At 42.3% G+C, this 13,296-nt stretch overlaps 1 protein-coding gene and 1 non-coding gene across 2 annotated transcripts in view; both read right to left on the bottom strand.

Annotated features, from left to right (window-relative positions):
- BRCA1 (BRCA1 DNA repair associated) overlaps positions 1–13,296 on the bottom strand; it is a 70,281-nt gene that overhangs the window by 56,571 nt on the left and 414 nt on the right. The window contains exons 2-3 of the mRNA XM_066263526.1: positions 12,213–12,311; positions 1,369–1,422 (exon numbers count right to left, since the gene is read on the bottom strand). Of these exons, the coding sequence (XP_066119623.1) occupies positions 1,369–1,422; positions 12,213–12,292 (134 nt within the window). The 5' untranslated portion in view covers positions 12,293–12,311. The remainder of the gene's footprint in view (positions 1–1,368; positions 1,423–12,212; positions 12,312–13,296) is intronic.
- On the bottom strand, positions 9,997–10,072 carry TRNAT-GGU (transfer RNA threonine (anticodon GGU)). Its single transcript has one exon. It is a non-coding gene; the product is annotated as a tRNA-Thr (tRNA).

The raw sequence follows: 13,296 nt of genomic DNA, 5'->3' as shown, positions 1-13,296 counted from the left end.
GCTCCAGCTGAAATAGAGGAACACCCCAGATGGGCCAAGCATCGCCCCCTGGTGGGCATGCCCAGTGGATCCCAGTCGGGTGCATGTGGGAGTCTGTCTGCCTGCCTCCCCGCTTCTAACTTCGGAAAAATACAAAATAAATAAATAAACAAGTAAATAAGTAAATAAATAAAAGAAAAAATACTTAAAAACAAATTAGATGCTTCTCATTGTCTTCCCTTCCTGTCTGGCATTCAGGAAAAGTCTCAATCATGGTTTAATATCAGGGAAAGGAGGAAAAACCCCTTGTTCTACCAAACTACCTACCAAGCCTTTCCTAAAATTCTTCTATCAAGAAATATTCTTGCCTGACCAGGCGGTGGTGCAGTGGATAAAGCATCACAGAGGACCCAGGTTCAAAACTCCGAGGTCACCAGATTGAGTGCGGGGCTCATCTGGTTTGAGCAAGGCTCACCAGTTTAAGCCCAAGGTCACTGGCTTGAGCAAGGGGGTCACTTGGTCTGCCGTAGCCCCCTGGTCAAGGCACATATGAGAAAGCAATCAATGAGAAAATAAGGTGCCGCAACAAAGAATTGACGCTTCTCATCTCTCTCCCTTCCTGTCTGTCTGTCCCTACCTGTCCTTCTCTCTGTCTGTCACACACACACAAAAAGAAGCATTTTCACTTCAATGGACAAGATTCTTAAAAATGTAAATATAACTTGAATCATTGGTATGAATAAATTTCATTCTAAACATAAACCAATATCAGATCCTTTCCTATCTTTATTTATTTATTTATTCATTCATTCATTCATTTTAGAAAGGAGAGAGAGAGGAGAAAGACAGAGAGAGAAGGGGGGAGGTGCAGGAAGCATCAACTCCCATATGTGCCTTGACCAGGCAAGCCCAGGGTTTTAAACCGGCGACCTCAGCATTTCCAGGTCGACGCTTTACCCACTGCGCCACCACAGGTCAGGCCCTTTCCTATCTTTACAAGGATTATGAAACAGACAAACACTGAACCTTAGAGGAGGGGAAGTGGGACATATATAATGTACAGAAAAGAGAAATTGGCAAGGCTTAAACACAATTTTTTTATTTCACAATTGCTTGCAATCTGCTTCCACCCATGGATAGAAAAACAGCTGTTTAAAGTGAGTTGATATCCCACCAGATAAATATGCCAACATTTCACCAGGAACTATGGCTACAACACACCTTATGGTGACTTTCTAAGTATTCTCTGGGACAGAATGAAATCGAGTTGGATTTCTCTTTTTTACTTAATTGAAGAACCTAAAGCTTCTATAAACTTAAGTGTTTCTTGTGTTATAAAGGATAAGCACAAAAGCTAATGATGGAGTCATGTAAAACATTCAAACTTACTTGCAAAATATGTGGTCACATTTTGTGGAAACAGGCTCTTTGATCAACTCCAAACTAAAAGGGTAGGGGAAAAAAAGAAAAAGAAAAAAAATGCGGCTCAATAATTCATTTAAAAATAAACATATTCTTAAGTAAAGAAGTTCAATTTTAAGTGGCTATAACTAAGCCAAGGTAAGGTTTTAAATTCATTCAATATTTATTCTGTGGTGGCACAGTGGATAAATCATCAACCTGGAATTCTGTGGTCGCCAGTTCAAAACCCCAGGTTTGTCCAGTCAAGGAATATATGGGAAGCAACTATTATAAATTGATGCTTCCTACTCCCCCCTGCTCCTCTCCCTCTTTCTTCTCTCTCTAAAATCAATACGTAAAATATTTTTAAATAATTAAATAAATATTTATTAACTGTCTGCTGTGCTGATAGCCAAAAATACCACAGAGAATATGATCCTTAGCCTCACTGAGCTTCCCTTACATCAGAACAGAATATAGAGTACTCTTTTCAGTATTCTGTATTACCTATAGCATTTATAAGATTAGCTGATACTACTTTATATCAATAAGGTTTCACTGATATTTTTTTGAGCTCTCAATGGATGCATATCCTTTATCTAAACTTTAAGATCCACAAAGATAAAAACTTTTCTGTATTTCTTTTGAATTTCCTCACAGCACTTTTCTTTGCTTTTGACGGCCTTTTAAATTTCTTCATATGAAAATTTTCAAGCATTTACACAAATAAAACAGTAAAATGAACTCCATGTACCACCCAGTTTCAGCAATTATCATGGCTGACACCCACCCAAAGCCCAGATTAGTATTATTTTTTAAAAGATTTTATTAATATATGTATCCTGATTTATTGATGTCACCCCATTAAAAAAATAAAATTATAAAAAAAAAAAGATTTTATTTATTTACTTTTTTAGAAGGAGGAGACAGAGAGGGAGAGAGAGAAAGAGAGAGAGAGAGATATGGAGGAGAGGAGCAGGAGGCATCAACTCATAGTGTTTCTCCTATGTGCCTCAACCGGGTAAGCCCCAGGCTTCAAACCAGCAACCTCAGCATTCCAGGTCAACCCTTTATCCGCTGTGCCACCACAGGTCAGGCAAGGCCCAGATTATTTTGAAATAAATCTCAGCCATAACTTCATTTTATCTACAAATATTTCAGAACATATCTTTAAGAAAGACATTTTTAGCATAACCATAAAAACATTACTCCTAAAAAGTTATTTCTTTAATATCATTTAATACACAATATAATTAATGTTCTAATTTTCCTCTCATAAAAATTTAATAATTAAATCTATGTAAATCAGGATCAAACAAAACCCACACATTGTCGTTGGTTGGTATGTGTCAAGTCTATCCCTCTTTTTTTTTAAGTGGGGGGAAGGGGAGGGGAGGGGAGGGAAGGGGAGGGAAGGGAGAGAGATAAGAAGCATCACTCAACTTCTAGTTGCATTACTTTAGCTGTTCATTGTCTGCTTCTCATACATGCTTTGAGGGGGGGCCTCCAGCAGAGCCAGTGATTTCTCGCTCAAGCCAGTGGCCCTGTGCTCAAGCTGGTGAGCCCACACTCAAGCCAGAAGAGCCTGCACTCAAGCCCAACCCGGCAACCTTGGAGTTTTGAACCTGAGACCTCAGGGTCCCAGGTCTACACTCTATCCACTGCGCCACAACGGGTCAGGTTCACCTCTCCTTTTATGTATAGATTTTCCCCTCTTCTCCTACCCCATTATTTATTTTTAAAACTAGGTCATTTACCTGGAGAATTTCCAAACTTCTGAATTTTGCTGATTAGAACCCTAATGGTATATGTTTCACATGTGCCTCTAGCCTACAGTCTCAGACAAATAGAGGTTCAATTTGAGGGCAAGAACAATTTTTGGTACTGTCTACTTTTATTACATCACTTCAGGAGGTACATGATGTTTGGTTTGTGATTACTTTGTAAAAACAATATATTAGCCTGACCAGGCGGTGGCGCAGTGGATAGAGTCGGACTGGGATGTGGAAGGACGCAGGTTCGAGACTCCGAGGTCGCCAGCTTGAGTGCGGGCTCATCTGGTTTGAGCAAAGCTCACCAGCTTGGACCCAAGGTCGCTGGCTTGAGCAAGGCGTCACTAGCTCTGCTGTAGCCTCACGGTCAAGGCACATATGAGAAAGCAATCAATGAACAACTAAAAAAGTGCCACAACATCTCTCTCCGTTCCTGTCTGTCCCTGTCTATCCCTCTCTCTGACTCTCTCTGTCTCTGTAAAAAACAACAACAAAAATACCCCAACAATATATTAAACACTAACTGAAGAAAATAATAAAATAAGCTTAGAAAAACATTCAGATTTCAGGAAAAGAAAATACTGTACATCATCCAAATTCCCATTCCCACCTGTGTATCCACAAAATCTCAAAGCCTTCCTGAGATTAATTCATATACTAATATGAGAAGTATTTACTGAGAATCTACTATATGTAAGCACTGTTCTTAGAAAGGGAAATACTGCAGTGAACAAAATAAAGCCTACCCTTAGTAGAACTTATATTCTAGTTGTGGTAGACAGTTGATTGAGAAATAAATGAAAACATAAGGGAATAGTGTTAAAAGGAAAAACACAGGAGAGTGAAATACTGTAGAAAGCAGTGTGTGTCAGGGAATGAACACAGGTCGGGAAAGGCCTCATAGAAGGTGATGCTGCTGGACAGCTGAGTAATGTGAGGAAACAAGCTGTGCCACAATGGGGGAGAACATTCTAGCAGAGGGAACAGAGAAGACAGACTCAGCAGGACCATGCCTGGGCACAAAAGATAGCAAGCACGTAGGGTACTAGGATAAATGATAAGGTAGGGAAGTAGTAGGAGAGGTCAGAGAGGTACCTGACAGCCTGAGCAGGTAGAAACCTATTGGCTATTTTAAGTCTCTTTCATTCTGAGAGCTTTAGAAACTGATTTTTGGAAGAGTTCAGGCAGGACATCAAATAACAGGTAACTGTATATATGACAGGAATGTGGTATTTTTTTTTTCTTTAAAGGCTTAACTTTTTAGAAAAGAATCACAAGACAAGCTGGTGGACAATAGCCTTGTTGTGAGGGGTTTGGTAACACAACTCTTATAATCACGGGGTTTCTGACACTGCACCAGGGAAGAAAAAAAAATACCACAGTAAGTCAGAAGGCTGGGCTTCTACCAGCAGGTCTTTTTTTTTTTTTTTCTTTTTTACAGAGACAGAGAGAGTCAAAGAGAGGGATAGATAGGGACAGACAGACTGGAACGAAGAGATGAGAATCATCAATCATTAGTTTTTCGTTGTGACACCTTAGTTGTTCATTGATTGCTTTCTCATATGTGCCTTGACCGTGGGCCTTCAGCAGACCAAGTAACCCCTTGATTAAGCCAGCGACCTTGGGTCCAAGCTGGTGAGCTTTGCTCAAACCGATAAGCCCGCGCTCAAGCTGGCGACCTCAGGGTCTCGAACCTGGGTCCTCCGCATCCCTGTCCGACGCTCTAGCTCTGCGCCACCGCCTGGTAAGGCTACCAGCAGGTCTTGACCACAGGCCAAGCACTGTACCTGACTGAACCTAAGTTTCCTATAAGGAAACTCTCACTCACTTTACCAGTCTCTTCAGCCTATTGTGAGAATTAAATTAAATGCTATTTGGGAAAATGTTCACAACCTGAGGAGATGATTTGTACTAATGTTGATATTTCTGGGAGTGAATGTGATTTAAAAAAAAAATAGAAAAGAGCCTGACCAGGCGGTGGCGCAGTGGATAGAGCGCCGGACTGGGATGCGGAAGGACCCAGGTTCGAGAGCCCGAGGTCGCCAGCTTGAGCGTGGGCTCATCTAGTTTGAGCAAAAGCTCACCAGCTTGAACCCAAGGTCGCTGGCTCCAGCAAGGGGTTACTTGGTCTGCTGAAGACCCGCGGTCAAGGCACATATGAGAAAGCAATCAATGAACAACTAAGGCGTTGCAACGAAAAACTGATGATTGATGCTTCTCATCTCTCTCTGTTCCTATCTATCCCTCTCTCTGACTCTCTCTCTGTCCCTGTTAAAAAAAAAAAAAAAAAAAGGAAAGAAAAACCCAACAACCTGACAAAGTGAACTCTGATTTGTTACCAAAGCACTAGTTCTCAGATAAGCTAGATATCAAAGATTTTCTCAGTAAAAGTAGATTTAGCTATACCAGATGGTTTCCATTCTCACCACTGACTCAATTCTGAAATAATTATGTTTCAGTATGGTAATTATAAGCCAAACTATACAAACATACTGTAAACAAACTTTGAACAGATGAAAACTCCAATATGTAAGAAGGTAGTAACTGTTAAATGAAAAGCTTGAAAAGGGAATAGGAATGAAAGACAAAACTTAAAATGTTCTTTTAGGTCCTGATGAGAGTAAATGTTTACTATAAAAGTGACTCAAGGCCCTGGCCGGTTGGCTCAGCGGTAGAGCGTCGGCCTGGCATTCGGGGGACCCGGGTTTGATTCCCGGCCAGGGCACATAGGAGAAGCGCCCATTTGCTTCTCCACCCCCTTCCTCTCTGACTCTCTCTCCCCCTCCCGCAGCCAAGGCTCCATTGGAGCAGAGATGGCCCGGGCGCTGGGGATGGCTCCTTGGCCTCTGCCCCAGGCGCTAGAGTGGCTCTGGTAGAGGCAAAGCAACGCCCCGGAGGGGCAGAGCATCGCCTCCTGGTGGGCAGAGTGTTGCCCCTGGTGGGCGTGCCGGGTGGATCCCGGTCGGGCGCATGCGGGAGTCTGTCTGTCTCTCCCGGTTTTCAGCTTCAGAAAAATAAAAAATAAAATAAAAAAGTGACTCAAGTATTTTAAACACATTTTAAACTAGTCAATACTTTAGACCTACTACATGTCTGCATTTGGGGCTTCCAAAATGAATATTGATTAGAAAAAGGCAGGTTAGGTTCCAAAAATAATTATGACTCACCAAGATAACCATTTTAGAAAATTCTTTTGAGAGCCAAAAGTTTTATATAGTCATATGCAAAAACTAAAAATTGCCAATTATCAGAAATAAATGCCAACAGTAACTTAGAAGCCAATGGAAGAAATTCTTTATTTTTTCTTAGAGTTTAAAGTGAAAGTGAGCTTATTAGTGAAGCAGTGAGACAGAGAGGGGTCTACTCCAAAGACAGAACCTACAGAAGAAATTTTAGCTCTTGAGACCCCAAAACAGCTAGAAGCCTACTCTACAGCCTCCATAATTAATACTGTTTCTACTCAAAATCAGGAATTATTAACACATACAACAAATTGTACTGTTCTAAGCTCTATAAGAAAAAAAAAAAAGTGAAGTAGATAAGATTTTCATCCTAAAACTTTCCATTTAACAGCACTGGCTAGGTAGCTCAGTTGGTTAGAGCATCGTTAGGATATGCCAACATTGTGGGTTCGATCCCCAGTCAGGACACATACAAAAAATAAACCAGGTCCTAACCAGTTGACTCAGTGGTAGAGAGATTGTAGGCCCAGCGTGTGGATGTCTCAGGTTCAATTCCCGGTCAGGGCACACAGGAGAAGCACCCATCTGCTTCTCCAACCCTCTCCCTCTCACCTCTCTCTCTCTCCCTCCCTCTCCTGTAGCCATGGCTTGATTGGAGCAAGTTGGCCCCAGGCACTGAGGATGGCTCCATGGCTTCCTCAGGCACTAAGAAGAGCTCACTTGCTGAGCAACAGAAGAATGCCCCAGATGGGCAGTGCATCACCCCCTAGTGGGCTTGCTGGGTGGATCCCAGTTGGGCAGCATGCATGCGGGAGTCTGTCTCTGCCTCCCCTCCTCTCACTGAAAAAAAAAAGGAATAAACCAATAAATGCATAAATAAGTCTAACAAATCAATGTTTCTCTTTCCCTTCCTCTCTAAAAATCAATATATAAATTTTCAGAGATTTAAATAAGTTTAACAATGACTAGGATACAAAGCTTTAAAAATCTAAGAGTATTTCTAATAAAAAAACAGATGAAAAAATATAAGCAGTAAAATATATAATATTTGGCCGAAATGAAAATTTAGCATTAACTTTCACGGGTTTTTTTTGTTTTTTTGTGTTTTTTTTGTTGTTGTTGTTGTTGTTTTTTAACAAGGACAGAGAGAGAGTCAGAAAGGGATAGATAGGGACAGACAGGAACAGAGAGAGATGAGAAGCATCAATCATCAGTTTTTCGTTGCGATACCTTAGTTGTCAATTGATTGCTTTCTCATATGTGCCTTGACCGCGGGCCTTCAGCAGACTGAGTAACCCCTTACTCGAGCCAGCGACCGTGGGTCCAAGCTGGTGAGCTTTTTGCTCAAGCCAGATGAGCCCGTGCTCAAGCTGGCGACCTCGGGGTCTTGAACATGGGTCCTTCTGCATCCCAGTCTGACCCTCTATCCACTGCGCCACCTCCTGGTCAGGCAACTTTCATCTTGTATCTGCATTTTCTAATTGATAGTTTAATTTTCAATGGAAATATAAAATAAATGGACCTAAATGACACACTATTGAGGATTTTTGTATTGCTGTTTTATTTTTTTGTGGCAGACAGAGAGAGTCAGAGAGAAGGACAGACAGGGACAGACAGACAGGAAGGGAGAGAGATGAGAAACATCAATTCTTCTTTGCAGTTCCTTAGTTGTTCATTGATTGATTTCTCATATGTGCCTATGGTGGGAGGATAGCAGACCGAGTGACCCATTGCTCGAGCCAGCAACCTTGGGCTCAAGCTGGTAAGCCTTGCTATGAGCCCGTACTCAAGCTGGCTACCTCGGGGTCTCAAACCTGGGTCCTCCACATCCCAGTCTGATGCTCTATCCACTGCGCCACCACCTGGTCAGGCTATTGAGGACTTTTTGATCACTCTTTGTAATTATGATGAGTTTTCTGACTTTTCAAAAGCTGTTTTTTCCCCAATTGCCATTTCTTGCTTCTCTGGCTCTGATGTTTCATAAATTAGGCTATAAATCTCATTTAGCTCTTGTTTTTGTTTGGTTGAAAAGTTGAGGGGCAAGGGAGGGGAGGGTTACTTAAAAATCTTGTATCTCTCTGAAAACACAACTTGCGTTTTCTTTAATATTATTTACTTGACTCCAAATATGATAAACAACTTTCATGAAGCACAAAGGAAAATTTACTTTATTTACTCTCCTTTATTCAAGGTAAGAAGCAATAGGTGCAGCTTTCCAATTTATTTTTTGAATGTTACCCAGCACTAACCATCACAATGTTTAAACCAGTAAACTATTGAATAACCAATTTAGTTTATTATTTAATATCTTCAAACAAATGTTTACCCAATGGTTACTGTGGCCAGGCACTATTCTAAGTCCTGAGGATACAGAAGTAAACAAATAAAAACCTCTGCTCTCATGGAGTTTATATTTTGTGGGGTAGAGAAAAAAGTTAAATAAATTATATATAATGTCATGTAGTAATAAGAATTACAGAGAAAATATAAAGGGTATAAAAAGTTGGTGGGCCTGACCAGGCAGTGGCGCAGGGAATAGAGCGTCGGACTGGGACACAGAAGACCCAGGTATAAGACCCCGAGGTCGCCGGCTCGAGCAAGGAGTCACTCGATCTGCTGTAGTCCCCCGATCAAAGCACATTTGAGAAAACAATCAAAGAACTAAGGTGTCGCATTGAAGAATTGATGCTTCTCATCTCTCTCCCTTCCTGTCTGCCTGTCCCTATCTGTCCCTCTGTCTGACTCTGTCACACACACAAAAAGAGTTGGTGAGATGTTAGAATTTTAAATAGGGCCTGACTTGTGGTGGCGCAGTGGATAAAGCGTCAACCTGGAACGCTGAGGTCGCCGGTTCAAAACCCTGCACTTGTCTGATGAAGGCACATATAGGAGTTGATGCTTCCTGCCCCCTCCTCTCTAAAATGAGTAAATAATAAAGAAAAAAAGTTTAATAAAAATAAAATTAAAAAAAAGTTTTAGCCTGACCTGTGGTGGCACAGTGGGATAAAGCGTCGACCTGGAACACTGAGGTTGCCGGTTCGAAACCTTGGGCTTGCCAGGTCAAGGCAGATATGGGAATTGATGCTTCCTGCTCTTTTTCTTTTTCTTTTTCTTTTTCTTTTTCTTTTCTTTTCTTCCTTCCTTCCTTCCTTCCTTCCTTCTTTCTTTCTTTCTCTCTCTCTCTCTCTCCCCCCTCTAAAAATCAATAAATAAAATAAAATAAAAAATTTTAAATAGGGTTATCTGAAAATTCCTCCAGGTAGTATTGCTTTTTTAATTTTATTGATTGATTTCAGAGAAAGAGAAGGAGGGGAGAGAAACATGGATTTGTTGTTCCACTTATACATTCATTGGTTAATTTTTTTAAATTGATTTTTTTTTTTCATTTTTCCAAAGTTAGAAACGGGGAGGCAGTCAGACAGACTTCCGCATGCGCCCAACCGGGATCCACCCGGCATGCCCACCAGGGAGCGATGTTCTGCCCCTCTGGGACGTCTGTTGCATCCAAAGCCATTCTAGTGCCTGAGGCAGAGGCCACAGAGCCATCCCCAACACCCGAGCCATCTTTGCTCCAATGGAGCCTCGGCTGTGGGAGGGGAAGAGAGAGACAGAGAGGAAGGAGAGGGGGAGGGGTGGAGAAGCAGATGGGCGCTTCTCCTTTGTGCCCTGGCCGGGAATCGAACCCGGGACTCCTGCACACCAGGCAGACGCTCTACCGCTGAGCCAACCGGCCAGGGCCTAAATTGATTTTTGAAAGTCAGAAAGAGAAAAGGAGGAGAGAGGGAGAGAGGGAAGGAGAGGGAAAATGGGAGGGAAGAAGGGAGGGTGGGAGGAAGATAGAGAGAGAGAAGTATTCATTTATTCCACTTAGTTGTGTATCCACTGTTCACTTTCCGTATATGCCCAGACTGAAAATCAAACCAGCAACCTTGATGTTTCTCCTGATGATGCTCCAACTAGCTGAGCTACTGAGCCAGGGCAGAAACTAATTATATTGAAATACAGTTTTATTCACAGGCCTCCAAACGTGGTGGAGGTTGGCCAAGTTGAGAGCTCCTGAATATCCACAAGAAAACTTTTAAAGGTGGTAGAAATGTTTTATCCCTGGCCTGGTAGCTCAGTTGGTTAAAGTGTCCACCTGATCCTCATGCAAAGGTTGTGGGTCCCAACCTGATCAGGGTACATACAATAATCAGCCAATGAATGTGTAAATAAGTGGAACAACAAATTGATGTTTCTCTCCCTCCCTCCCCTGTTCTCTTTTCCTCTCTCTCTAAAGTCAACTTTAAAAATATTAAAGAGCCTGACCAGATAGATGATAGCCCAGGGGATAGAGCCTCAACCTGGGACACTGAGGACCCAGGTTCAAAATCCCAAGGTTGTAGGCTTGAGCACAGGCTCACCTGCTTGAGCATGGGGTTGCTGGCTTGTACGTGGGATCATAGACACGACACCATGGTTCCTGACTTGAGCCCAAAGGTCGCTGGCTTGAGCAAGGGGTCACAGACTCAGCTGGACCCCCCAAACAAGGCTCATGTGAGAAGCAATCAATGAAAAAATAAAAGTGCCACAACTACAAGTTGATGCTTCTCATCTCTCTCGCAACAATAACAAAATATATATATATAATATATGTTCTATATCTTGGCTGGGCTACACAGATAGATACATATATATATGTACATCTACACATCAAAACTCAGCGGCTTGCACACTTAAGATCTCTGCATTTCACATATTATACCTCAATTTTTTAAAAACTTGAATATTGGCCCTGGCCGGTTGGCTCAGTGGTGGAGCGTCAGCCTGGCATGTGGGGGTCCTGGGTTCGATTCCTGGCCGGGGCACACAGGAGAAGTGCCCATCTGCTTCTCTACCCCTCCCCCTCTCCTTCCTCTCTGTCTCTCTCTTCCCCTCCCGCAGCCGGGCTCCACTGGAGCAAGGCTGGCCCGGGCGCTGGGGATGGCTCTATGGCCTCTGCCTCAGGCACTGGAATGGCTCTGGTTGCAACGGAGCGATGCCCCGGATGGGCGGGAGCATCGCCCCCAGTGGGCATGCCGGGTGGATCCCAGTTGGGCGCATGCGGGAGTCTGTCTGACTGCCTCCCTGTTTCCAACTTCAGAAAAACAAAACAAAACAAAAAAAAAACTTGAATAATCCAGTCCCCTTCTTATTTTATAGATGATGACAAAGAAAGGCTTATCCAGTCAGAGATACTTATACCTTTGAGAACTTGCAGTATTCTTATTTAAAGACACAGGGCTAGCCTGACCTGTGCTGGCACAATGGATAAAGTGTCAACCTGGAACACTTGAGGTCACTGGATTGAAACCCTGAGTTTGCTGGGTCAAGGCACATACAAGAAGCAACTACTACAAGTTGATGCTTCCCACTTCTTCCCACCTCTTTCTCTTCCTCTCTCTCTCTAAAAATCAATAAATAAAGGCCCTGGCCATTGGCTTAGCGGTAGAGTGTCAGGAAACAAAGAAGAAGAAACCATCTGCTTCTCCACTCTTCTCCCTTCTTTTTTTCTCTCTCTCTCCTTCCCAGCCTCCCTCCATCTCTCTCTCTCTCCTCCTCCCACAGTTTCGGCTCAAATGGTTGGCCCTAGGACTGAGGATGGCTCTATGGACTCCCCTCAGGCACTAGAATAGCTTGGTTGCCGAGCTAGTGGGCTTTCCAGGGGTCTATCTCCCATCCTCTTACTTAAAAAAAAAAGAAAGAAACCTCTTCAGCTAAGAAAAGCAGCAACTTTAATAGCCTAATCTTAACAGACATTATAATTTTTTTCCTTACCATGTAAGGTAAATTCTATTCATTTTCATAGGATATAAACATGTAAGGAAGAATCTCAGATTAATAAATTCTGTTGACTTACCAGATTGGACACTCTAAGATTTTCTGCATAGCATTAAGGACATTTTGTACTTCTTTAACACGATCTGCACATAAATCCATCTCTTCCTGTTACAATGAACTTCAACACAAAAACAAATATATATATAAATCTCTCTAAAAAGCTTCAAAAACAGCTGAGTTTCATTAAATGTCATTTTTAAATAAGAGAAATTAAATGTTGGAGTGCTTAAGAATAATCCCAACCACCAACTAAATAACAAAAGCCTTAGTTTTTTAAATTCTATGTTTTTGCCCTGGTCAGGTGGTTCAGTGAATAGAGCGTCATCCTGGCGTGCAGAGGTAGTCTGGGCACATATAGGAAGCAAGTAACGAGTGTCCAGATAAATGGAACAACTATGTGGAACAAGGAATTTATGTTTCCATTTCTCTTTCTCCTCTCCATTGTCTCGCTCAAATCAATAGAAAAGTTTTTTAAAATAAAAACAAAACTAAAGTAATAAAGTTCCATGTTTTTCATTGTAATTAAGACGATTTAAATTCTCTACGTTTTCACATATAGCCTCCAATCACTTCCTTTTGGTCTTTTCCTTTCTCTAAGCAAGGAAAAGCCACAAGGGGGCTGTTTCGTTTTCTTGTGTAAAACCAAAATCAAAATAACAAAGCCAATACCAACCAAGGCTTCCCACTCTTGACCTTCCCCAGTGTTTTCCACTGGCTTGCACTCAACTCAGGAGCCTCAGGCACACCCACGCCAGCAGCATCTGTGCCTAGTGATGCCCCTCTACTTTATTCATTTCTTCTCGGAAACGACTATGAACCCAATTCTTAAAGGCTCTCCCTCCACAAAATCCTGTCTCCTGTTTCAAGGCACATTCTTGCCCCTCTTCTTCAGTATTCCCTTCTCACATATACCAACCCGTCTTTTTACATTATGGTGTGCCCCTAAAGACACATTCCGGCTCCTAATATCAGTATTCCCCCTTCGGACACACGCAGCCCCTTTCATTTTCCTTGGTGCCTCCTTCCCCCGCGACCCACAAAGTGTACCCCTCTCCATGACTATACCAAATTCAGTATCTTAAGCTTTTCAGGTTCCACCCGGC

This window comes from Saccopteryx bilineata, chromosome 2, assembly GCF_036850765.1.
Source record: "Saccopteryx bilineata isolate mSacBil1 chromosome 2, mSacBil1_pri_phased_curated, whole genome shotgun sequence".
Taxonomy (NCBI): domain Eukaryota; kingdom Metazoa; phylum Chordata; class Mammalia; order Chiroptera; family Emballonuridae; genus Saccopteryx; species Saccopteryx bilineata.
Note: the sequence above shows the minus strand (reverse complement) of the source record. Positions and strands in the feature narration are given on the sequence as shown.